Source organism: Apiospora aurea (genome assembly GCF_038362705.1).
Source record: "Apiospora aurea strain CBS 24483 chromosome Unknown utg000009l_segment0_segment0, whole genome shotgun sequence".
NCBI lineage: Eukaryota > Fungi > Ascomycota > Sordariomycetes > Amphisphaeriales > Apiosporaceae > Apiospora > Apiospora aurea.
Genome location: NW_027117396.1, coordinates 1,677,782 through 1,704,247, shown reverse-complemented (window position 1 = coordinate 1,704,247; position 26,466 = coordinate 1,677,782). Strand labels below are relative to the sequence as shown.

At 52.5% G+C, this 26,466-nt stretch overlaps 5 protein-coding genes across 5 annotated transcripts; 3 read left to right on the top strand and 2 right to left on the bottom strand.

Annotated features, from left to right (window-relative positions):
- Positions 1-427: 427 nt before the first annotated feature.
- Positions 428-2,526, top strand: PG986_013628 (uncharacterized protein; the record flags this gene model as incomplete). The annotated part of the gene is made up of 4 exons (XM_066849850.1): positions 428-777; positions 849-1,186; positions 1,242-1,313; positions 1,364-2,526. The coding sequence occupies 4 exons, from the start codon at positions 428-430 to the stop codon at positions 2,524-2,526; spliced, it is 1,923 nt and encodes a 640-aa protein (XP_066693993.1).
- A 795-nt stretch (positions 2,527-3,321) lies between these two features.
- PG986_013627 (helix-loop-helix DNA-binding domain-containing protein) lies at positions 3,322-5,486 on the bottom strand (the record flags this gene model as incomplete). Its single annotated transcript, XM_066849849.1, has 3 exons — positions 3,322-4,537; positions 4,630-4,763; positions 4,818-5,486. The coding sequence occupies 3 exons, from the start codon at positions 5,484-5,486 to the stop codon at positions 3,322-3,324; spliced, it is 2,019 nt and encodes a 672-aa protein (XP_066693992.1).
- Positions 5,487-10,559: 5,073 nt separating this feature from the next.
- On the bottom strand, positions 10,560-14,550 carry PG986_013626 (uncharacterized protein; the record flags this gene model as incomplete). The annotated part of the gene is made up of 8 exons (XM_066849848.1): positions 10,560-11,057; positions 11,096-12,103; positions 12,168-12,629; positions 12,685-13,020; positions 13,072-13,436; positions 13,486-13,659; positions 13,807-14,029; positions 14,098-14,550. 8 exons carry the CDS (start codon positions 14,548-14,550, stop codon positions 10,560-10,562), a joined length of 3,519 nt encoding a protein of 1,172 aa, XP_066693991.1.
- A 4,065-nt stretch (positions 14,551-18,615) lies between these two features.
- On the top strand, positions 18,616-22,343 carry PG986_013625 (RhoGEF domain-containing protein; the record flags this gene model as incomplete). The annotated part of the gene is made up of 4 exons (XM_066849847.1): positions 18,616-19,807; positions 19,866-19,980; positions 20,024-20,499; positions 20,818-22,343. The coding sequence occupies 4 exons, from the start codon at positions 18,616-18,618 to the stop codon at positions 22,341-22,343; spliced, it is 3,309 nt and encodes a 1,102-aa protein (XP_066693990.1).
- A 92-nt stretch (positions 22,344-22,435) lies between these two features.
- On the top strand, positions 22,436-25,003 carry PG986_013624 (RhoGEF domain-containing protein; the record flags this gene model as incomplete). Its single annotated transcript, XM_066849846.1, has 3 exons — positions 22,436-23,659; positions 23,724-24,833; positions 24,887-25,003. 3 exons carry the CDS (start codon positions 22,436-22,438, stop codon positions 25,001-25,003), a joined length of 2,451 nt encoding a protein of 816 aa, XP_066693989.1.
- Between the last annotated feature and the right edge of the window lie 1,463 nt (positions 25,004-26,466).

The following is a 26,466-nucleotide window of genomic DNA, read 5'->3' as shown; positions in this document are numbered from 1 at the left end:
CCAGCGCAGAGCTAATCCGGGGTAGGCACATGCGACGGGACGTTCTCAGAAGGGTGAGCAAGAGGTACTGTACTTAGACAGAGGTTAATAAGTTCAGCAGTAATGCACTTCCAGCTTGGGGAAGCCCCGTCCTATGCGACGCGAGGCGATGAGACCATCATCACAGAAACGCCCTCCTGCAGACACCTGTATCATCTATCCTCATTTTAGATCACCACCTGTCCAGAGGGAGCCTTTCTTGATGTCTCACTGACGCGAACGCGGTACCACCCGTCTCCCTTTTCGTCCAACCCCAGGCCCCGGGCCCCCAAGACATCCCAAGGGCCCAAGGGGTGACGGTGGATCTCGCAATTACGTATCAATCCCTGTATTCAATGTCAGCAGCCAACCCATCTCACCATACCCTGCCGCATTCCCGCGCCCTATTATGGCCACGACAACGCCAGATGGCCTGAAAGTCCAACCCTCGATCCCAGGCACTCCCAACCTGAACGAAACCCCTTCTTCCCACCGACCAAGAGACGACGGAAACCACTCCGATAGCGAGGCCTGGGAGCCATTCGACGACCCCTACGCAGTACCCACTAGCAACCTACGAGCTGCATCTCAGAGTGCAGACGGCAGACGAGAGGACGGAGACGAAGACGAAGACGACGGCTGGGTGCGCAACCCAAAGAATCCTGCAGAAATGTCAAAATGGTCAGGGCAGCCCTCAATTAAGGGCAGTTCGGACACGGTGCGCATGCTGTTACTGAACTTCAGCACTCTCGGCATCGTGTAAGTCGGCTAGACCTCTGGGCTCCTGTCACGACTCCACCCTTGACTGACCGCGCCTATTTGCTTTACAGGTTCACTTGGGGAGTAGAGATGACATATGGCAATCCCTACTTACTGTCTCTTGGCTTGTCCAAGTCGCACACCTCGTTGGTATGGATTGCTGGTCCCTTGTCTGGGCTCGTCGTGCAGCCTATTGTTGGTGCGATTGCGGACGAGTCAAGGTCGAAATGGGGTCGCCGGCGCCCCTTTATAGCTGGTGGCTCCATCGTCGTTGCGCTCGGGCTGCTCGTTCTCGGATTCACTAAAGAAATCATGACGGCATTTTTCGGCGAAGGGGAAGGTGTAAAGAATATAACCATATTCGTGGCGGTCCTTTCGATTTACATTGTCGATTTCTCCATCAACGCTGGTACGTCCCCACCATGAGTACAAGTATGGTAAATATGGGCACTAAATTATAGCAGTCATGTCCGCAGCACGAAGTCTGGTAGTCGATGCGCTTCCCATATCTAAACAGCAAGATGGTGCTGCCTGGGGTAGGTCAACCCGTCTGTCTTGTCCAACGGGTGTACTGACTTTTATTAAGGGGGTAGAATGTCTTCCATTGGCCACCTGATCGGCTACATTGCCGGCGCGGTTGACCTGGAAAAGGTCACAGGCAGCTTCCTTGGTGATACACAGTTCAAGAAATTAACCGTTATCGCTGCTGTGGGCATTCTGGGAGCGTCCGCTGTTACATGCTGGGCTGTTACAGAGCGAGTTCTGGTGGGCGTGAGGCACGATCCGAACCAGCCGGGAGGGAGGTTTAAAGTAGTCCACCAGATCTGGTCTACAATTCTTCATCTGCCCCCGCGGATAAGAGCGATCTGCATGGTACAACTGTGGGCCTGGATTGGCTGGTTCCCTTTCCTGTTCTACGGTACCACGTGGGTGGGCGAAACTTACTACCGCTACGATGTTCCAGAAGATGCCAAAAGCGGCGATGCTCTCGGTGACATAGGACGCATCGGGAGCACTGCATTGGTCATCTACTCGTGCATTACGGCGGTTGGTTCCTGGGTGTTGCCACTGGTCATCCGGAGTCCCGAGGACGACAACTTCACCCACAGACCTCCACAAAGTATCGCTTCTTACCTCGAGAAGCTCAACAAGTATAAGCCCAGTCTCTTGACGGCATGGATTTTCGGCAATGGCTTGTTCGCATTCGCCCTCTACTTGGCCCCCTTTGCCACTAGTTTCCGATTTGCGACGGTCATCATGTGCATTTGTGGGTTGCCTTGGACGATCACCATGTGGGCTCCTACCACATTTCTCGGCGTCGAAGTCAACAAGCTCAGCGGCGGGCCCGAGTCGAACGCTTCGTACCAGCGGATCTCCAACGGCGCCGCCGTGGAGATGACGGACCTGGACCGTCCCGGCAGCCCGACGGACCGGCATCTCGAACACGGCGGCGCTCACGGGCAAGGCCAGGACGGCTTGGACAAGGCCAGCGGCTCCGGCGAGCTTTCGGGCATCTACTTTGGCATCCTCAACATCTACACGACGATCCCCCAGTTCATCGGGACCTTCATCAGCACCATCGTCTTCGCCGTCCTCGAGCCGGGCAAGAGCCCCGAGCTCGCGCACGACGCCCAGCCGGACGAGCATCACGCCACGGATGGGCCGAATGCCATTGCGGTCTGCATGTTCATTGGGGCGGTCAGCGCGACGATGTCCGTTTTTGCGACGCGGAAACTGAAGTACTTGTAGAACACTGGTTCTCTGACAAGAAAAAAAAAGAAAGAGTCGCAATTGTGTAACATCATGATGGGGGCCTGTGCTCATTCGTCTTCCTAGAGTCGGAGGGTTCTTCAGGTTCTTCGCTTTCGTCGTTACGGTGCTTAGCAACCAGGCCCCGGCTAGGGGTTGATTCGGTGACTCTAGAGTATGGAATGGGGATGGGTGGTCTTTGGATTTGGCGTGGCGTTCGGTGAGATCCTCTTGAACCTTAGCAAGATACCTGCTGTGGTTTTGCATTGTTGTAATGATTAGAGCTGCAGGGTTTTAAATGCGTATTCTTTACATTTGTCTTTAGTCTTTGCTGAAATCCGCTCCTCCTCGACATCACCAGTGTAAGTAGGGCTTGGTAGTTTGTCCGAGTGTTACCCCTGAGAAGTCGACCCTCCATCTCGTAATTTCTTTGCAAGTCCTTGATAGACATTGGGTGTTACGCTTTATACATTAACCTATCGTTGTATTGTATCATAAGTCCTTCATGGCAACCCCCCCCACCCGAGGGTTGCACTAAAACGTATATACGCTACTGTTATGTACACCTGCTCACCAAAAATGCAGTTGGTTCAGCCCGTCTCTCAGTAACACGCTACAGGCGTCATACTCGAGATGTATACCTCCTGTTATGAGTCATCCACAACTTCCCACCGATTTATGCCTGTCACCAAACGCCCAATGTCCGCGACCATTTATTACTTTTGAGCCCAAGCCATCCGTTTCCTGCTCATGTATCGCCAATACAGGCCGAGCTGTGGGGACATCCTAATAATATTAGGATGCCGCCAACCGTTTCTCAGCCTCCTCGGCCCTTTTGTTGGCCTCTGCTACTTCTTGTTGTAGCTGTTTGATGTAAACTATCGCCATCTCCACCGTGCTCGCCTTGCTGTTCGGTGTACTAGTCGATTTGGATTCTTTCTTGTTGTCCATCTTATCGCTTCCAGGACTCTCCCCTTCCTCTTCTCTCTTTTCCGCAATGACGCTCTTTGGGAGCAGTGTTGCGATCTCCTGCAGTGCTGAGTTGATACGGTTACGTCGACCTTGCTCGGCAATCTTGTGTGACGTCCGTTTCGAAGTGAGGTTGGTAGAAAGCTCGCTTGGGTATGAAACGCCCGGTACCGTGTTCCCTTCCAGAATGTTCTGGTAGTTTGACTTGGAAGTCAATAGGCGCGACGCAGTATCTTCAGCTGATAACCCCGGGGTGCCGGGCAGCAGTGGCTTGATGTTAGGTGATATCCGAGGCAAAAGTGCGGGTGAGACCTGCACCGAGCTCACGCTCGATCTCTTCCGGCTCGTTCTGGCGGCCAGAAGTGGTGTTTTGCGCGAGTTACCCGACATTTTCGGGGTTAGCTGTGGACTCGCAGTTGCCGAGGATGGTTGCGAGGGACGAGCAAAAACAGGCGATAGCAATGGCTGCAGATTTGAGCTCTTACCAGCCTCCGTATCAGGTGATGCTGAGTCGGGTTGCGTGTTAATTTGCGGAAGTTGTGGTTTCGGGAAGTTGGCAGATTCGGGCAACTCGAAGTTCTCAATATGTTCCGAAGCTATCTGGCCGGGGTTGCTGGGATCGGCTGACTTGTTTCTGGGCGATATTCTGAACAACGATGCTGGCGTTGCAGGCGAGGCGCCACCATTCAATGTCGCGGGCACGGGATGAGAGGATCCGTTGTTGCTGTTCTGGGCTTGAATGTAAGGCGATTGCCGGGCGGATCTGGGTTGAGGGACAGGAGGGGGCGGCATCTCCGACAGAGCCTCCGGTGATACAGAAGCGTTCTCTGAGTCCTCCGTTGAGGCCGTGGACAGAGGAGCGGGTTTGACAGTAGTTCGTTCTGTAATTGTTTCGGCCAACTCGCTCAAAACCTGTGCGTTCATGACTGGGGTTGAAGCCGTCTTTTTCCGATGCGGTTTCACGATGGGAGACTGTCTTACGGCGGACTTTCTTGCCTTGGTCACATTCTTCTGCCGCACCTTCTTCGAGAGGTCTACTGCACTGGGGGAGGAGTGTTAGACTCCAGATCCATCTCCACGGGTGAGTTTGTGGCCGTGGAGCCATGGTGGGTTGGATCGAAGTTCGGTATCGACTCGGGATTCTGAGCATGTAAAGCGGGCGAAGTGAGAGGGCTAAAGTAGGCCCCAGGCACCGTGTATTGTGTTTCGACCGAGAACTGAGTGTCCAACGGCGTAACAGCTGGGGATACCAGTGGCGTGAAGGCCATCTGTTTACAAGTTAGTGAGTGATTGTTAGTATCCCAGGGAGTCGCTTGACATACGTCTGTTTGGTCCTTCAGCCTCGGATAGCCATCAAACATTCCATGCGAGTGTTGAGGGGTTTGGTCACCCGGCCGGTGTTGTTGCTGTTGCTGTTGTTGCGATCGCTGCTGTTGTGTGTAGAAATGATTTGAAGGATGCATCTCGAGGCTCTGAGGTGTGGGAGGGATCATATTCCGCTGCTGCTGGGCGAAGAAGTTGATCTGCTGCTCCTCGAACTGTATATTTTGCTCCTGAAGTTGCCTATGCTGCTCTTGCATCCGTTGGTGTTGTAGAAATTGGATCTGGGCGTCAAGGTCGGAGAGCGCATCGCCAGAATTGGGGTGTTGAGAACCAAGCATCTGGGATGGAACATTTGGTACTATTGATTCCGAGGTGGTCGGGATCATCTGGGTCGGCATTGGCATACTACTGCTGGCGATGATGCCCGCAGCCTCGGTACCACTCATTGCTGTGTCCCTATGATCATGATGGCCTTGGTGAGGGTGTATCATGGGAGGATTGGTCGTGGGATTGAAGTCCTGGAAGTCAAATTGCAGCCCGTCGCCCATGTTCGACATCCCGCCCAACTCAAAGAACTGTTGGAAGTCATCTTCGCCCGTTGGAGTCATGGAATGATCCTGCCCATTCCAGTTGTTCGGGTCCATCATGACTATGTTCCTCATCGACATCTGCGGCGCCCCCTCGCGACGAGCTTTGCGACAAGCAAGTTGGAATAGCTATCGTTATGGCCGTCGCAGACCAGAGCCGTCCGTCGCGTTACTCGTCAGTCACGGCAGAAGCCTAACACAGGCTACGTTTTCCCGCACTCGTGCCCGGCTCGAGAAAAGACCTTTGCCTTGACCTTTTGTTCTCGGAATGGAGAGCAAAGTTCACCGTAAACTTTGCCTCCACGCAATCAAATCATTAACAAACACAAAAAGCCGACTCGCAACTTCTTCGGGTCGGGTCGGGAGCTGTCTCGCAGTCGGGAATAGCCGATTGGAAGTGCCCGTCTCGGGTGTCTGGCAGTAAGGGAGAACAGTCACCGGCCGGATGAGAGAGTCCGAAGCAGATTTGCGTAGGCGAGAGCAATGCGCTCGCTCTCGGCGCAGGAGCGAGGCCGAAAGGTAGAAGAAAAGGCCAGGTACTCGTGAACAAGGCAGCGGCGGGACTAGTTTTGGCGGATTTGCAGTTGAGCTAGGATTGGGTAGGAAGACTGGAGGAATCAACTATTGGTCAGGCAGGCGACTTGCAGAGCGAGGAGGAAGAGCGACGCTTTCGAAGCAGTCGATGGCCATGTTGGAATAAAAAAAGCGACAAAGCAGGCCATTTCGGTGAATGGATCCTGCGTCGCATCTTGAAGTACACTAAGTAGGAAACGAGTGTGAACCGGGGGGGCAGCAGGAGGAGGGACTGCCTACGACGCTACATGAGCCTACAGCGAGCTAACTACCCCGACCGATGCATTTGGCGCAAGTCGCAGATGGGGCGGGGGTTGAGGGGGAACCCGGAGCGGTGACTGGAGGAGCACCTCGAGAAGTGGGTTACGCAGAGAGCATGATGCGACAGACAGACAGACTCGATGTCAGAGGAATCTAATTATAAGTGAGGCGAGGAGCTGTCATGTCAGTCAAATGGCATACTATCCTGAGTCCTGACCAGCCTCCGACGTATAAGACCAGGCGAGCAGAACGTAGACATGATTGTTCGAGGTCCTGCCAGCTGCTACTGCTACTACTGCTAGGCCTAGGAAGTACACAAGAAAGGCGAACCACCCCCCCCGCCATGGCTGAACGGTAATACGCAAGCTTTAGAAAGTACATCAAGTGCGCGCCCGGCATCCAACAAATTCACCCATGTCAGGCCAGGCGTCCGGCGTCCTTCGAGCTCTTTTAAGCATGGTGCCACACCCACCACCACATCTATGTATCCCATCACCTGCAGCATAGGGGGGCTTGGGCCGGTCCCTGTTCTATGCGCCGAAGAAGTCTCCTCTCCCACTGGCAGACTGGGTCGCGGCAGGGAACTGCGCAAGCGTCAAACCCACTCAAATCAGCAGCTTACCCTACTTCGACTTCTAACTTACATCCTGCCAGCCTCCCTTCGCCCGTCCACATTCTAATTGTGCGTTGGTTGCACACAGCATTGCATTGTGTCTGTATTATAATGGCGATGGGCTCCTTTCTTTCTTTATAGTCTTGTTAAACAAGCATCTTCCCAACCAGCTCCTGGGTGGCATCCGGTATCCATCCTAACTTCTGCCTCCCAGCCCATCGACTGCGTCTTCTACGATCTGGAGGACATGGCGGGCGAGACGGTATGGCCCTGTGCTCGTTTACTATATATGGCTAAAAGGAACCGAGCGAGCAAGGCCCAAGTTCCTGGCTGTCTACTGTTCCAGCATACCCTAGACATATCACGAACATGACAGAAATACCAAGTAGAGCACTGACAGTGGTGGGTAGGTTCAATATTCCAGGGTCCTCCTATGGCGAGGTTGATTTCACATGGAACCATCCGCCCCTGCAAAATCCCTTGACGGGAACTTCCATATTGCCTGCTCTCTACGCAACCAGGGGGTCCCTAACCAGCAAATTTTTTCCTTTTTACATACGAGCTCACGAACAGTATGATGCATGCGAGTCGGAGAACAGACCAGCCCCCGGGAAATCCGCCTTAGGCGCGGCTGGCGGCGGTGCCGTTCTCGAGACGATTTGGCTCTTGAGAATAATTCCGGCTGTGGGGGTCGCCCTCGGTGCCTTGCTCGGTCTGTCCAGCCCACCTGGAGAGATGGGATGTGGTCCGAGGATGCATTCGATTTGGCCGCCCCCCCTGTCCGACCACAAAGTACGATATATGGAGCCATCTCCGACCGTTTGGCTGAGGAAGCTTGGACTCGGATCTCATTCAATCGTGAAGTGCCCCAGTCGCTTAGAGGTCTCTCGAATTCTAGGTCAATCCCCTGCCTGGGAGGCTTTTTCTCATGATCCGGTATGTACCGACCTTAACCGACATACCTAGGTAATTATTGTCGGTGCTACGGTACATGTAGGCATAGTATACTCCGTAGGAAATGTCGTTATCGCTCACCCCGACTATCTTCCTACCGCTACCGGACCGGTCTGGAAAAGAAGAATTTTAAGGTTTGAGCGAGTCGCTTACGTATTCAGCTGGCCTGCTACTAACAAAGTGAGTGATCGGTGATATGTACCCAAGACAGATAGACAGACTATCCTGACTAATAAATACCTGTCAACTTGTCAACCCAATCTACAAATCAACTATGACCGTTGGTTGGTTTGCATTGTTTACTGACTGGGTTACTGTGGAAAGGATGTCTGGTTTGGGCGTAGCAGAGCAAGGTTTATGAGAAAACAATTGGGTCTTCGCTTTGGCTAGCTGAAGAGAGTCAGGACGTCGAATATCCATTGCTCATCCTGATTCGAACCTCAAACAATGGCTCCAATCAGGACCGATAGACATACGAAGCCCTTGCGGGTTCCCACTCTTGCAACCGAGCAAGATTGCCTGCATCTGAATGAAGCCTCACTCACGCTCTCTCCTTCGGTCTCCTGCGCTTCTCATGCCATATACTATGCTGCTCTCGTCGATTTGCCCACCTGCTGAAGACGAAGATGAACAAAAGCAAAGGATAACAGCTACATTGTCGCACCCTGACAGGAGCTTGATAGTAATGCTTCGCAGAGCGGGGTGGGCTGAGAAATAGACGAACAAACAAAAAGGCACGAGAGAGTATGGGTTCTTCCTGGCGCCGCCCGTCTCGAACTCAGTCATGGGTGGCTTTGGTGCTAATGGCTTGCGCTTTCGGGACGGCTTGTGGACAGGCACGGATAGTATATGCGTCGGATCCAGACCATATGATCCCGCGAGGTGCAAGCCTTTGAGAAGGAAAGAGAGGAACGGGGGGGGTTGAAAGAATAAAATCTCTGGGCCCCTTGGGTTCTCGCCGCCCAAAGCGGCCCATTGCAACGCGCCATGATCCGCAGCCAGCCAGGGTTCCTTCCAGCTGAGGTCGGCAGGCCTCTCAGCTTTGCGTGGGGGTCGATTCCTATTACCTACCGTGATATGCCATACCCTCTGACTAACTCTTCGCGGGATGGTGAACAGGCTGCGTCCGCTCTTGTCCGCATGTTGTCCCCGTATGCATATACGTCGTCGTCGTCGCTCTAGGATCTAGGCGGACAGCCTCAGGTTACAACATATGGCGGCGGCGATGGCGAAAGCGACAGTGCTATCATTCTACCTACTGACCTGTAGTTGCAGTCAGTCCGTCAGCCAGTCAGTCAGTCAGTCAATCACATGCCAATAGTTATGGTTGCGCCCTTCAGCGCGCGCCTCGTTTCCTACAAAAGATGCCGCCCTCGTTGAAGGGTTGGGACTGGCATGGGGTTCGACGGCCGATACCTTTTTGGACACCGAGACTGGCGGCACGCATCCATGCAAGTGTGGAGGCTGGCCCGGCTCCAATCACGAAGAAGAGCCTGGTAGGCCTACGGGTTTTCCATCGACAACTCTATCCACGGCAAGCCGCAAGCGCCCTGGTATCATTTGTTTCGGTCACGGCTATTCTACCGAAGGGTGTCTAATCTACCCGCGACTGTGACATCGCCTGCTGGTCAATCTTGTCCGTTGCTTGAGCCAGAGGCCATCTGACTGGTGGTCCTGTTGAGTATTTGACAGGTGCGATGTTACATTCCCATGTATAACTCGCATGCATTAGTAGTGATCACCCCCTGCATCACATGCATATGTATTAGCGTCTATCATATTCCGCGATCGAATAGTGCCTTCAAGTACATGAATTCTTCTGTCCTGCCTGTTCTCACGAGCTGGTCTACGGAAGATGCTACAATATGCTCCTCGAGGATGTCTACCAGGTATAAATGCTGCAATTTGAACTCCCATCAAGCTCAAAACCCCCACGCTGAACCCAAACTTATCGCCATAGACTACACGCGACTCGAATAATCCCCTAGGTGAGATCTCCGACCCTCACTACAACCGAGATGCACTAGTCGTCAATGTGCTGCGGTTAGATACAGCTAGCAAAACATCTACGAACTGACGGGACGGGATCGGGTGATGATACTCGGTAAGCCGGAGGGGACGACATATTATCGTTGTTGATACCATCTTCCTAGGTGTCTATCGCACTAGGCAGAAGACCAGGACTCTCGGTTCAACTCCGTTCCCAGGAATATCTTTGTCGTTCCGGTGTTAGAGTGTAAAACATATAACGCGAATGTAGACGAGAAAGAGAGAAAGAAATGATACGGCCCCCTTTCCCGCGCCCTTTAAGGAGAAGCGAGAATCAAACAATATCATTAGCATACTCAAGCAAGAGGATACCTTGGAGAAACATGAAAACTTGCGTATCCCCTGAGTTAATATATACAACGTATGGAATCTGGATTTGAGATTCACTAGAATCAACGGTTTTCCCACAACTGCTCAGGCCTGAAAGGAGGGATAACAAGGAATTCCGAAATCTGTGCTTAATCTTGCGTGGTTATCTGTTCATGCCGAAAACAACAATGACAAGATTGGGCACGTAGATGTTTGAATCGGCGTATAGTTTGGATTATTTGACAGTGGTGAGCGAACCAACTATGCACGCACGTGTATACGAGTATGATCCCGTACAAATGGTATCGCGAGGAATCTTGGCTTCTTTACCCCCAGTAACTCTGCATTTGTTGATAAGACGAACACGACGCGCCAACCAACTACATCATGCCTAATCACGAAGTAACGATACGCCGAACCCGTCCCGCACGAATATCCTTCAGACAACCCAGCCTGTCGATCTCGGCCCGCAGCCATGCCAGCACCTCGCCGTACCCAGCCTGCTTGCAGCTCAGGACCTGCAGGAAGGCGTGGTACGCGAGCCAGGCGACCTCATTGCGGCGCACGTCGCAGACGTAGTCGGGGTAGCGCGCGCGGCGGGCCTTGCTCTTGGCGAGCAGGAAGGCGACATCGACGAGCTTGGCGACGGCACGGATCATAAGCCTGACGGGGCCCCGTTGCTGTTTTTGCAGTTTGCTGTTGTTGTTGTTGTCACTGGTCTTCCTTCTGGCCGCCGCAGTACACGTAGCTGTAGAAGGGGAGGAAGAGGAGGAGAGACAGCGCGCGTAGGCCCACGCCTTGTCGGCAGTCTCGATAAAGGCAGAAAACAGGTTCGACAGCACTGTGCTGGCGGCATTGTGGGATGTGTCGAGAAACATGAGGTGGCTCTGGATCTTGAAGGCATTGAGGAGCTTGCGCTCAAATGTCTGACCGGGGACACGCGTGAACTCCACCGTGAGCGAGTTGTATATGGTGTTGGCGCCGCTGGCCTTGTTGCGTTTTCGGGGGCAAGCCCATCCTCCTCACCTTGGCCAAGTGCGGCACGCTTCAGGTTGGTGATGGTAGCGGGGCCTTTGCCCCTATCTCGGTCTTTGGTAATGTCCAACGTCTTGCTGTGAATGAGGGTGCCGCAGTAGGGAAAGCCGTCGTGACCACCACGTCCATCGAGCTTCGAAACCGTGGTTTGGTTGACTTCGAGGTCGAAATTCACCAGGGTCTTCGCAGGGTTGACCTGTACCCCATACTCGGGCACGCCTCGGTGCATCGTCTCCACAAAGCGGGCGGCCTTGCTCCGGTCCGTCGTGATGAGGAGGAAATCATCAATGAGGCGGAGTAGCAAGCAGTCGTTCGAGTCGAGGAACTTTAGGACGTGCATCTCAAGATCGGCATAGAAGTAGTTGCACAGGATGGACGACAAGACGGAGCCCTGCGGGATGCCTTTCTTCTGTCTGTAGTACTTCTTTCCGATCTTGACGAGGTTTTGCTGGATGTGAGAAGCTACGAGCTGCAGCAAATCGCTTGTGTCGTATTGCTTCTTGACGACACTGTCTATAAAGACGGTGTTCCTTTTTGACGCGGTCTTTTGTTGACCCTCTATCAGCTGGAGAAATGTGCTTGTGTCTCGATCTCGGAGTGCAGTCGACAGCCACTTCCGGGAGGGTTTCGATTTGGCCGCTTTGTTGCAATCCATGGAACCATCCACTATGGTGCTAGATATTTCAGCATGCTTTGCGATACGATAGCTGCGTTGCTGTGGAATGGAATCCAGTAGGCCGACAATTGCCGACTGGGGGATGGTATCAAAAGCGGCCTGGACATCCACCTTGGCAAAGTAAAGGGGTTTTGCCGACTGATTCATCTTCGACTTAAACGTCTTCACTCTTTTGTAGATGTCGCCCACAGAAAACATAGTAGCCCCTAATTTTGCAGGATTTAAAGACTATGTGGCAGTCAGCCAGTCGTACAGTTCGATAGGTGGTCATTGTTCCCATGTTTAGACTTACCTTTTCTAGTTGCAACATAGTATGTACAGGCCCGAGAATAGTGTTGATACTAGGCCCTAGTGTATTGCTGTTGCCCTTTGCGCCCATCCTCCTCCGTAAGTTCATGATGGGACGGATGCTGCTTTCTTTGGGCAGCAGTCGCACCTGGCTGAAGCCAAGGCTGCGGGAATCCAGTATCTTCAGAGCTGCGTCGATGCTCACCTCCTCAAACATCTTCGACTTTACTGCCGCCATGGCAGGCTCTGCGACATACTTCCAGACATCGTGACGAAAGAAGAACAACTGGTATTTGTGAGTGTTGGATTCGGTGACATAAAAGTTGCTGCGGATCAGGGGTATCAGGAGAGAATCAAACACATAGTACAGGAATTCTTGAAACAGTTCAATCCTCTTTTGGATGTCGGTCTGTGACGTCTTGTGGGCCATCAGTTGCTCAGGTGCCAACCAGTCAATGTCGGTGACCTGTGAGATGTTAGCTCTTTCGGTTCTTCCACAGCCTGATGATGTTATATCGTACCTTCATTCCTTGCACCACTTCATGAAGATACATGCCCTCAAATCGCCTCAGATGAATGAACTGGTCAATCTTCTTCATGACTACCCCTTTATTGTGGTCCTGGGCCGAACCGACACCCCAAAACCAGCTAGGCACGATCTTGGACAAAACTGATTGGCAGAAGGCAGACACCTGCGATACTGGACTTGAGAGCTCGATGAGTTTCTGTGTAGAACAAAAAGGAGGCTGCGGCTGAAGCCTTTTCTTAAAAAGTTTCCCCTCTGCTCCTTTTGACGATTTGGGCGTCTTATCATGTCGAACGTGTCCGACTTCCTGACAATCGAGATCTTCATTCACCTAGATATTGTAAGTGCATTTCACAGGGAACCTAAGCAAAAATAGCCATACCGGGCAGTAATGTTGAAGCAGCTTACTATACGAGCAACGAGAATGCAGTATCTGCAATTTTCGCACGAGCTCCTTCGCCCTGCCTCTTAAACGCTTCGGGTTCGCCTTCTTGAGTCGGATTTTGTTATCGGCAAGATCACCAAACTTGTCCTGTATTTCCTGTTCACGAAGAGTGTAGTCTTTCAATCTCTGGGAGGTTTCCGAGAAGTTGACCTTGGAGTTGAATGCATTGTGTAGCCCAAATTGTCGAGGGAACATGTACATCATGACCCTTAAAGTATTGGCATCATTCTTACTAGCCAGCACGCCCGCATCACAGGCAGATTCCGAGCCGGGTTTTACATATGGTGAGCGATTCAAAACATCTGCGGTCTGTCAGAGAATAATCACTCGAACGGCACCTGATCCACTCACGTATGTGTCTCAGCCCAAAATGAACAAGGCCACGGGCATTCAAGGCAGGTCTGGCATACATCATCCGGTTGCGGACGAACTTGATATCCGTAGTCGAACGCTGGAAACCAGTTGACGACGCTTTTGCGTCTTGATGGTTTTTCGCCAAGAGTTCGGTATCATACAGTGGCTGCCCTGTGATATACTTAGCATTGCGAAAGGAATTGAGATTTTACAGGAGCTGACCGCTAATCTGGTAGTAGTTCCCCTGACACGACCCAATAGGCAGAAACACCGAGCAATCTAGCAGCAAGTCCATCATTATACGGTCACCTGAGTTACCCAATAGCTTGAGAATTTCAGGCCATGGGCTCTGTTTCAACCGCTCGACCCTCTGGTTCGGGTAGATGGAATATATGCCAGGTATGCTAGCTGCGTGGTTTGTGGACGGCCCCTGTAATCGAGAGTTGTAGTCTCTCCGGAAACCGTCACAGAGTAGGTGCTTTAACCATTTGCCTGTGTTCTTGGATTTCGAGAACATCATCCAGATGACAAAGTCCACGATCTATTTATTCGCTTTATCAGCTGCATTGGCACCAACGCATTGGTATGGTTCCCACAAGACAGACGCACCTCGGATTGCGAGAAACGTGCTCCTGCAAGCCCGTCAGATAGAGTCACGTATGATTCGTCTCCCCTTTGAGAGAATGTCTCCCACTGCTCCCATCGTTTGTCTGGGATGCATTTTGTTTGCCGGGCTACACCAACTAATGTGGTGTCGAGTACTCGCCCTACAGCCCGCTCTATGTCCGTGATTTCACCATTGGAAACAGCTGCACTGGATCCGGTCGACGCAATCTTTCTCTTTCTGATCCGCGATGTGGCTGGAAGCTTCAAGAGAACATAGTCGCGGAGTGTAAGCAGCTGTGGATAGTATTGATCCAGTACAACATGCTCGACAGGCGTCAGCGGTATTGACTCATGAGATCCTTTCCCCTGTGCGTGTTTCCTTTTCTTAGCCAGAGGCTCTTGCGGGGCATGTTTCTGGGCGACTTGGCCCTGCTTGCGTTTTTTGGCCGTCGGCATGCTGCTTGTTATAATGTTGCACTTGCAATACGATCATCGCCATTGGCAGCCAACCGTCTGGGCGTGTAAAACAGCCCTGTTTACATAGCAACCGGGTTCTCTGACAGATTGTCTCTGTTGCCGCTGTAATGGGAGAATTTGGGAGCGCATCTGCCAGCTCGGCCTCTCTTTTCCACCAAAACAAGGATATAGCCGTGAATCAACGACGGTCTGAAGGGTCGCAGTTGCAATTGCAGTTGCAGTCAATAGTGCTGAATGGCATTGAAGGTTTGAAACGCGGGTTGAGGTCTTGGACGCGTTTCCTCCACTAGTGAGATGGGAGGCCCACTGATCTGATGAACAGCCATTTAGCCTAGCGGCTCCCCGAGGCATCTTGGGTCCAGCCAAATCAGGGATCAATCGTACGGTCTGCTGATCCGGACCCAAGATTCGATCAAATTGATTTCACGCGTAACCTGGATTTCAACATCTAGCAATTCTGGTTGCCTGCAGTACGTAAGTGCAGTGTGCAACTGTCACGATTTCTGGATACCTCTTGAGCTCATGGTCGCAACTTGTCTGGCCCATTGTGTTGATTTCATCAGCCGAGTTCGCCCGGACAAAACTCTGTTTACCCATCTGTACTCACATGGGGCCGGAGGGAGAGACACTCGACGCTTTAGGGCTTGTTGAGCATGGGAAACTGGAACAAAACGAAACTTTGGGGTTTGTTTACCTACATGTACCTACCATCCAACATTGGGAACCACCTCATGTGCATTCAGCCCAAATTGCTCACGCAAGGAATAGTGAGCTGATCCTGCGATGCTTCCGTTATGCCGCCATTGGGCAATGGGGACATTTACTACGCCCCTCAGTGGGCGACTGATAAAAATTGTGCAAAGTGCCCTGCAGACAGCTGTCACAAATGACCTGGATCTAGTGAGTCGAGAATACAATCGCTGCTTCAGGTAAAACAACGGTGGATGTCGAAAGTGGCATTTTGCTCCGCATTCTAAAGATCTTGGCTCAGAGACAGGACGCAATACATACGGGAGCACCCTTGTTCTGCAATGTCTAGCAGTCTAGCGCTCTTCCTTCTGTTTGTCTGGCCATACAGCTGCACAGAGATGAGTAATAGCACAGGTGATATACCTACCGACTAGGCCGTCGCTGATCAGCCGCACTATCGATATGAAAAGGTAGCCCTTTTCACTTGGGCAGTTGACTATCTGTGGGCATACCAGTCGATAGATACTGCGCGATAGTAGAATGCAAAGGGGCCCGGTGAAGCCCAGACGCCCAACTATCCTCGTCAGGTCGGTTGTATGGGTCACTCACGCTATCGTCTTCATGTAAGTACATACATGTGGACGCTGATGATAGGCAGTTTGCAGATCCGGCCGCCAGCAGATGGGCCTGCCCGCCTTTTAAGGTTGGGCGCTCTTCGGTCTCCAGCCAGGCCACGAGATCCATTACGGTACTCACAGGAGACGCTCCATCCGATACTTGCGCTACGGAAACGGCGTCGCAGACGGGCACAGACGGGTGCATGTCTTCCCTCCTAACCCTGGACCTAAGTCGGATGAGAGACAAGTTCACTTGCTCATACGAGTCGAATCGCATGCTGTGATTGGGTTATCTAAGCATCCCAAGTGGCTTGAATCATGACGTTGGGGGCGCTCGAGCGAGGCTCCCCAGGCTCGACAACAACCATTCGATTCGTCTGAAGACATCAGAACAGATACGGGTGGGCGTGCGCGGGTGCAGGCGAAACGGACGAGCGCAAAAAAAGGGGGACTGGCGAATTGGCGACTCGCTCGAGAAGAGACAGCCCGCCTGGATCGGAATTCCAGCGTGAACCTACCACCCCTGGGAAGAGACTCGAGCGACACAGAATAAAGCGACAGGGCAATGAAATAAGATTGCCAAGCCACACTTATCATATATCTTCTCACAGCGTTTTGGATGGAAGATGGAAGATGGAAGATGGAAGCAGGAGGTAGGATCAGGATGCTTGGCACAATATCAACCCTACATGTATGTAAAGTACCATTGCACCGAGGAACCGGTAGGCTAGTCCGTCCGAATGGGACGACTGCTGGGCAAACGCTGGAAGGAGCTTTGGTCGAAGCTTTCCGGGATTTTAAGGTCAACTTTGCGCCCCAGGTGCGGCCACAGTTGTCGAACCCTTTCCGTGCTCACACAAAGGCCATCCCCGCTGACATTCTGTACTGGTTCAATGTGGCCGAGTCGCATTTGGAGTGTCTACCGGGTAAGTACTCCGTAGACAGTGAAAGATCCATGACTTACCGCCTGCGATACGGCTGATATATGCTGAACGGCATGTCCAAGGTAGGACGGTGGTTTGATTGATTTGGATCCCGGATTACTACTGCTTCATGTAATCAAAAAAAGAACCGTCCCAGGCCCGCCAAGCCACCAACTCATGGGCGACGCTCTCGCTCTCGAGAATGTCACTAACAGCAAAACTAGCACGAACGGCTCCAGGCACCTTATGGCCTGCCCAACACCAAAGTTGATTAAGGATTCCACGCATACCACCATCTGCTCTCTGATCTGTACACATAACACACGCTTATGTACGCTGCCGGGCATTTGCCAACATTTGTGGTCCTGTGGTGCAACCAGAGGCTCTTGGCTACACTCTGCCACTTCTGCCCATGAAGAAAAGCCAATCTGCTCATGCGTGCGCATATGCGTGCATGCATGCAGGCATGGCTTGAACGAAGGGGTATGATGATGATGATGTGCTCCCGCCAGCCCACCAGCCCGCCAGTTTCCAGAGCTGGCGTGGAGAAGAAATGCGGACGACTGACTACCTATCCCGCGGTCAAACCTGCCTGGGTCTCCATCGTCCGACCAAGGCCCAATATGAAAAAGAAAGAACGCTGAAGTAAGGGAGGCGAAAACATATTACAATAGTATAGCAAAAACAAAGTAGAGCCCTCTCTTCTCTCCACGAGGCATGGGGAAGTTCCCACGAGAGAGAGAAAGATTCCTTTACACAACGAGCTGTTCTGTTCAATTCCTCCGGTCTGGTCGTAGTATGGATGTAAGAGTTTGAGCATGAACACACAATCCATGTCAGTTCTCAACGGTTGGCCCCGGTGAACGGTCCATGAACCGTCAAAAGTACCTATGTATTGAGAAACATTTTCATGGTCTGCTACGGTAATCAATGGATGGATGGATGGGATGGATGTTGTACATACATTCAGATCGACCCCCGGCCCTTTTCTTTCCCATCCCAATCTCACTCTGCCTCTCTCGTACGTTGTACCTACTGTACCTACCCTTACCCTTGAACACGCTGCTGCGTGCCAGCAAATCATTGCTTTTGCGAACTGGGACTGGGATATCTTCTGCCCAATTACCATTTGCTCGCACCACCCTTTTCGCAAGTCTTCCAGTTCTTGGTTACATATGCAGTGCATCCATCCCCATACTCAAGGATACCTGCCTGCTTCGCGCATAGGAGGGAGGAGAGCCCTGGGCCAAACACCTTGTTCCAATCCCACGTCGACGTCCAAACGAAACGAGATTGGAGATTGAGCAGAAACGAGGCCGATGACTGTTCATCAGTTCCGTTTTCTCTCTCGCCCACCTGCACACCTGCGACCACGCCCCCCACTGCCGAACGAAAAAGCCTCCACCAGTCGCAGTAGCTCGCCGCTTCTTCTCGACCTAACCAACTAGCCTCGAAACGAGAAAGACGACGTCCCCCAGTTTGTGCGTCTTGACACACATGCAGCAAGCACACAGCAGCAGCTTGGTCGCTCTTGTATGGATGCGAGCATAGCAGCGGACGTGAATGCCTAAAACTTGAATTATCTTCCTGAAACACCATTCCAGAGGGGTCAGCGAATCAGCCTTATACCAGCGAGCCTACGAGGGCAGTTGCGCTGTCCCTGCCTTCCGTGCCCAATCCAACGTGCGAACCCTGCCTGCCGCTCGCCAGACGCCAGTCCCTGCAGCCATTTTGGCTCGGCCACCAAGAGCACGAAAAGAGACTTTATGTTTCCCTTGGAACCTGAAAGCCCAGGGTGATGCCACCACTAGAGAATGGAGGCCGGCAACCGTGACGAGGAGGACCGATTCTTTGGACCGTCCCACCCACTGAACTCGGCAGACCGTCCCTTCGAACCTCAATCGCCAAACCGAAGGCACGATCCCTACTCCCATCACTACCCTCAGCACCATCTCGACGATCACAACCAGTACGATTACGGCTACAGCCCAGAGCACCGGCATCGGCTGGACCAGCACCACTATTCCGACTTGGATTCTCCAGGGGAGAGCTCTAATATAGACATTGATGCCGCCCTTGCATCCTATGCTGCAAACAATCACCGGGCGGCGCTTGCCAATGCGAACCTCACGAACAACGACCCCCTGAATCCCCATGGCGCGGCTGAGCCTGACGATTTCTACAAGAACTTCCATGCAGACCACGGCAATCTGATGGCGTCGACGATGCTGCCTTCCCAGAGGCATCACCCGGGTGCTGCCTCGACTTCCTCACAACCGCGATCGCCGCCGGCGTCAAAACGCACCATGACTGGCAATACCACTTCTATCCCCTCTCCTGCTTCGCAAGCTGGGGCGGGCAGTAGAAACGGAGGCAGATCCTCGTTACGCTCTGTGTCTGCGCCAGTGGACGAGCCGCACGTCGACAGCAAACCTGGCTCAAAGCCCCCGTCTGCTGGTGGGAAGCAACCAAGTGTCAAGGACCTCAAGAAGCGCTTCGATCAGAACACCACCGCGTATACGAGTAATAGCAGCAGCAGCAACAGCGCCTCTCGAAAAACCGGCATTCCACGTGTTCCGGCTCGTGAAGGTTCACAACCACCAACACCATCGAACTATCGTGGCGTGGGTGGCTCGTCTCACTCGAATGGCGCATCACCTTCAACTTCACGTTCCGCTATATCGCGTGAAGCAACTCATGGGAGTTCGAAATCGACTTCTTCGGCGCGCACAACGCAGAGGAACAAATATGTCGCCGAGGACCACACGTCAAGCAATTCACAGTCGTTCGCAAGCCGGATTGCAAAGCCTCGGGGCTCAAACAACTCTCACCACATGACATCCAAGTCGATGAATAGCTTGTCGCCAACATCGCCTACGCTTCCTACCGAAGCCCCTCCTATGCCTAGCCTAAACCAAAGCAACAACAGCCCAAGCAGGCCTTTGCTATTTGGTGAGCTGCCCCCTGGTGAAAGTGATGTAGCAGCTGCTGGATTTGGGATCGAAGGTATACGACCGAGGAGGACGTCGGATTCCAGTATACATCGGAGCTTGTCGCAATCCAGGATCGAGCCCGGCTCTCCGACAGATTGGCACAGAAATGCCAACGGAGCAAACGAGGGGAATAGATCGCCTAAGAAGCTTACAAAAGCTCATCATGCTCGAGCTCACAGTGATCTTGTAGGTACGAAATCGAGCCAGTCATCTTCACGAACGCCTCAAGCCTCGAAACCTCAGCAACAGTCGACTCCGAGTTCAAATCTGCCGCAACCCGCCTCAGCCGCATCGAAGTTATCAATGTCCAAGCAAAAGCAGAAACAAAACAGCCCTGCCTCTTCCACTACTACCAGCCCTCCGTTCTCCAGATCCAACTCTCCGAGCACGCACAAAAGGCCGCCAACAAGGACGCAAGGCAATCTTGCCAAAACAGCAGCGACTGGAGCGGCCGCCTCGACTGCGAGAGCAAAGACTCCCACAACCCAGTCAAGAGCGAAGACGCCCACAAGTCAAACGACGAGCAAGAGAGCGCCAGGCACGACTACCTCAAATGGCGGAGCAAGATTGAACGCTTACATTTCCGCACCTCCTCCAAAATTATCTCCGCCATTGCGAAGCTCAAGACCCCGCCAGCCAGTGTCTGCTGCAACCACGACCAGCTCACGCATGAGAGCCGCCGAAAGGGGACGGTCGCCAAGCAAAGTAGATCCTAGGACTAGTTCTAGGCAGGCTAATGAGCCTCCACGCAGGAGGAAGCTATCAATAGGCCCTATCGACTTCGCATCCCGCCGGGAACAGATTAAGCTCTCGTATACAAAGAGCATACGGGAAACTGAAGCAAAAGCAGCCGCCAGGAGAGAGGCGGCGGCGGAAAGAGAACGAAAAAGAAGGAAGCAGAGGCCAAAGCACAAGCCGAAGCTGAAGCGGAGGCAGAAGCTCGTGCTGAGGCTGAAGCGGAGGAAGAAGCTCGTGCTGAGGCTGAAGCGGAGGCAGAAGCTCATGCTCAAACTCAGGCCCAAGCACAGGCAGAGGCAGAAGCTGCTGCTCAAGCAGAACAGGCAGCACAAATAGAAGCTGCGAGGGCAGTCGAGGAAGCAGAGGTAGCTGCTGCGATTGCCGCTGTGAAAAGGCAACAGGACCGAGAACGAGATCAAGAGCAAGAGCAAGTTGCCCTGGCTTTGGCTTTGAGTGAGATCCAAAGGCAGGAAAGGGCGCAGGTTGAGGATACTGCAAATGATGTCCATTCGACCGTAGCGGATATCGCGCCTGAGCAGCCGGCCCTCGTTATTACTACAACCTTCGAAAATGCTGGGAGGGAAAAAGCAGTTGAGGAGGTCGGACTTACAAGAGACTCGCCAACTCTGGGGATACCTGGCAGTTTTCCAATGGGATCGCCCCAGTTTCAGGACGAAGTACCTTTATCCGCGGTGTCCAATACGACTGAGTTCGACGGCGAACCGCAGACAGAACCACCGCTTCGACAAACGCCACTGTCTCCAGAACCACCAGCTATCGATAATTTGGGAATTTCAGCGCCTCAGACTTCTCGCGAAACGCCGGGCTATAGGTCTCCTTTCGAGGATCTGCCTCCAGAAGATGACGCTGTATCATTTCAGATTTCGTTCGATCCGGCATCGCCTGACAAGGCAGCCGAGCCTACCCCGACCCGTAGCGATTTCAGTACAGAGCCAGATATTCCAGGCTCGTACAGGGATGACGAGTATGTACCGCAGCCTTTTACTGCCTCATCGTACGAAACGAGGGTCACTATTATTGGAAGGGATTCCGAGTTCCAGTCGAAGCCGAAAGATACTACTCCCGCCCCTATTGTATCCGAACATCCCACTCAGGCCCACAAACAAGCAGAGGCAGGACCGTCACATTCTGCTGTCACTGTACAAGCTTCGCCCCTTGCTGGTGACTATGATGCTACAGCCACCCCATTGAGTGCAGGCTCCGGCGATCAGGAGCGTGGGCTCACAAAACTCGAAGAATTCTATGTCGGTCCCAAGGTTGCTGACTCCGCAGCTGGGCTGCGCGACTCCACATCAGGCACTTCTGTTCGAAGTCACAACCGGACTTGGTCGATGGAGGAACCTCTTGCCGAGCCCCGATTCTCGCTCGAAACGCGACGGACGTTGGAGACAAGACCGAGTCTCACGGTACCCCGAAACTCGGGATCTACCAACCGCGCGAGCCAGAACACCGTTTGGACGGATTATTCTATCGAGAGCCGGAGCGATTATCCTTCATCCTTCCAATTCCCCAACCGTGATTCTGTTTCGGAGACTGAATCCCAGTCGCATGGAGCTCAGTTTGATCGAGACTCGAGGACATACCCCTCGAGTCGGGGAACTTCGCCACATGGCAGCTATCGCGGTCCCATTTATGACGACCAACCTCAGCTTCCTGAACTTGACACTGGGGACGGTTTCCTTGTGGACTATATTACTCGCAAGAACAGTGTCCCTTACCCAGTGCCTGTCCTGCCAGACCACTCTCCTCCCCCCCACCGCCCGAGGACGCTAGATTCCCGGACATCCTGAGCTCTGCACCGCCAAGCGATTATTTCAATAACGACGACACCAGGCCCAGCAGCTATTTGCATGGCGCCCGGGACGACCAAAGCTCTTTTTCAATGTCAAGACCGCAAAGCGAGAACTTTGACCAACCTGCGTCGACACCCCGCTCAGTGGATCAGGGCTCTTTCGAGACTACCGATGGGAGACTCCGTCTTGACAGTCAGACCACTCTTGCAGACAGCATCGAGCAGAGCGAAGCTACTGCTGGGCTATCACCTCAGGAGAAGAAGAGACTGTTCACACGCCTCGAGACTATCAAGGAATTGGTGGATACCGAAGCCTTCTTCATCCGTGACATGAACATCGTCGAAGAAATATACAAGGGGACTGCAGAGGCGTGCCCAAGACTAGACGATCAGACTATCAAGTTGATTTTCCGGAACACGGATCAGATCATCGCCTTCCATTCGACTTTTCTGGCAGAACTCAAAGAGGGCGTATCTAGCGTATACGTCCCGAAGAGCCACAGAGCGAAAGATGTCTCGTTACTCTCAGACGGCACAACGTCTAGCGGGACAGGATCCGCCAAAGCATCAAGCCATCTAAGCGACTCCAAAGATCGAGAGACATCCCTTGGCCCCATATTCTCGCGCAACATGGAAAGAATGAAGGTTGCTCATGAATCTTTTCTCAAGAACAGTGACCAGGCGGCAAAACGTCTTATCCAGATACAGGAGGACGCCACCGTGAAGGTCTGGTTGAATGAATGCAACGAGGTTGCAAGGGACCTGACGAAAGCCTGGAACCTGGACTCTCTTTTGATAAAGCCGATGCAGAGAATCACGAAATATCCGAACCTTCTGATACAGCTGCTTCATGAAACGCCACCAGACCACCCGGATCGGCCTGCTCTAGAGGCTGCCAAGGCTTCACTCGAAGATGCGATAGAGGAGATAAACAAGACAAAGAAGAACTTTGAGCTGGTTGGCCAGATTGTCGGACGGAAACGTAAGGAGTCTGACGTCCGTGCTGGGTTTGCCAAGGCATTTGGCAAACGTGTCGACAAGCTTCAGTCAACAAACCGACCGCCAGAGGATCCCGACTACCTCAAGCTCCATGAAAAGTTTGGCGATGACTATCTTCGGCTACAGGTAGTGCTTCGAGATGTTGAGTTTTACACGCGCCAAACAGCTACATATGTCCACGAGTTCCTCCAGTATCTCTCTTCCATGGAGCTCGTCATGCGCCTCCAGCCCTCGCCGCACCCGGAGATTGAGAGCAAATGGGTTCGTTTCAATGTATCCATGCGGGATATCGAAAAAGTTGCGTTAGAACAACATGTACGTATCCGCCCCCACCATACTGCTGCTGTGTTTCTAGAAAGTGATGCTAACCGTCCTACAGCTCTCGCAAGTGCGCAAACAAGTCATTGAGCCTTTCGAGCTCGTCATTAAAGCCTATGGTAATCCCTCGTTGGCTATGAAGAAGCGAGCAAAGCGACGTCTCGACTACGAGAAATCAATCCAGCTCAAAAAGGCCGGCAAGAAAATGGACAAGCAGCTGTCCGAATGCGTAGAACAGTATGACGCTCTCAATGAGGCCTTGAAGAAGGAACTGCCCAAGCTATCAGCATTGACCGAAAAGGTCGGAAACATCTGTCTCGGCAACTTTGTCAATATTCAGACACACTGGTACTCGATTTGGAAAGAAAAGGTAAAGGTTGTACTCGATGGACAGCAGGTGCCGGAGCTCTCCGAGGTCGTCACATCGTTCCAGCGGGATTTCAAGTTCCAGGAAGACCAAATGGGCCAACTTACCATTGCTAACCCGACCTCGCGAGGCCGTACGTCGAATGCGGGCAGTAGCACAGAAGGTTCAGGACCCAAGCTGCGTTCGAGGCCCTCTGAGCTGTCGTCTGCTTCCACCCGTGGTCGGGGTCTATCGATCAACAGTGATGTAGCCCCTAGCTTACCTACGCCAGACTTCGCTCGGCGTCACAGTGGCCAGCTTACAATGTCACCCACACAAGCCTCGATTCCAAGCCCCCATTCCTTCTACTATAAGGACTATTATGCTGGAATCAACGGCCACACACGGGGTAATTCAGGGTCGCCACATACAGCAGATGTGGTCACTAGTCATCCTCGGCCACCGGCTCCTGGCTCGACAAGGCCAGGCACCGGACAAAGCTACGAATCGAGTGCGGCACCACGGCAAAGTTTGGAATCAAATTTCCATACGCGACCCTATCCAAATGCCGCGCACACATCCCAAGCCCCGTCTACATCAGAGACCCAGAGGTACTCGGGTTTATTCCACTCGGCGCTCCCCTTGCCAGATGGACCGGAGAAAGCAGTGCGTGTATCGCGAGCGTCTTCTCGTGCTTCGTCCCGCGAGAGAGCGCCAATCAACGGATACAATGTACTCTGGCTAGCCGCATCCCTTTTCGAGTTTAACATCGAAACCACCAAGCATGAAGCAGGGTACCCTTACCTGACGTACCAAGCTGGAGAAGTAAGTCTTACCCCATGCCCTCGTTGACTCAAGACCAAGCTAACAAAACGCAGATCTTCGATGTTATTGCTGAGAAGGGTGAGCTATGGCTTGCTAAGAACCAAGACGACCCGAATAATCTGGTCGGCTGGCTCTGGTCTAAGCATTTTGCCAAACTGGCAGATGACTAAACCCTTCACACACATCACACGAACAACGTTCGGCAATCCATTCCTTCAACGCCCTGATGGCACCGCACCCACCTCGTCACTGGAGAACTTGTAGTTCCCTGAGAAGTGGGAATTCACATCATTCTACTTTCGATACCACAGCCTTTGGGTGGCGGGTTCTTTTTTTCTTCTTTTTTTTCAAACCTGCCACCCGTGTACAAGACCATAACGAGACGGACAACAGCACCGGCGCCCATACATTTCTTTTTTTATCTTATCATAATCCTCTTTTATGTTTTTGCAAAGCGTGGGGAGAACATAGGCGTTTCCAGGTCTGTTTCTTCCTGACCGAAACGGCATATGACTGTACGAACAACGTCTGATGGAATTCATGAGCAACTGCAAATCCATTGTGGCAGACGTAAAAGCAGACTCAGGGCGGCGGAGACGTGACGATCAAGTGGGAGCAAAACAAGGATGCTCGGCAAACGAAAAAGTTGATCGATCAATGAATGGTTCTTATTTGGGATTGGGTTCTACTCTTTGCTTCCGTTTCAAATACCCCCTACCTACTCCAGAGAGTGGCGGGTAGGGTCTCTTGCAAGAAAATCTTTTCGGCTTGAAGGAGCACACCTGAGTGGTCAAATCTTGCAGCCAACTTGGGGCAGTGTCTTGTTGTATTCCTCTGCTTCTCTCTGATGGAGCTCCTTTCTTGTTACACGGTCGACCTGCTTATTTGAGGAAGAACTCTCCTGGCTCCTCACGAGGCATCACTGCTACGGAATATGATGGCGGGGGGTATGGGACGGGGATGGCAGAGATAGGAGATACAGTACGAAAAGCTGTCGGAATTTCAGTCTACCTTGGCAGCCTGGCTCAGTAGATTCCCCCGGCTAGAACTTGTGTGTGTGTGTGTGAAACAGAATCCTCAGGCAGCCTCGCAGGAGAGACGCAGCAAAGAGAGTTAGTTATAGTACATAATTATAGCCCGATGTTACTCTTAGTTTACACCTCGTGGTACAGCTGATTGACTTGATGTGTATTAGATTTATATGCAAAGTCCTTTGTTTATCTTGCCATCGCGCTCATGACGTCTCTGCCCACTCGGCCCATCGTAATGGCCCCCATGCGAATATTAAAAAAAAAGGAAGAAGAAGAAAGTCCTAGAAAAAAGCAGGAACGGAATGGGGGTGTCAAGGGCGGCTGTCAACCAGGCAGGGATACTATCCGACATGATGCAACGGGTTTCTATTCTGGTTCCGAGGCAGGGGCTGCCGCCAGGGACAAACCGTTTGTTTACTTGCCGGAGGGAGCGTGCAATAAATATATTTATATCACTTGGCACGTAAGGGAGGGAGAAAGATTCGTGGTTTCCATGTATTACCTGCCCCCCCCACAGATTGTTCCATTTTCTCTTTTCCTTCTACCCTTAGGGCTGGCCCAATCCGGTTGTCGCTGGAATGGTCGGTAGCTACAGTAGTAGT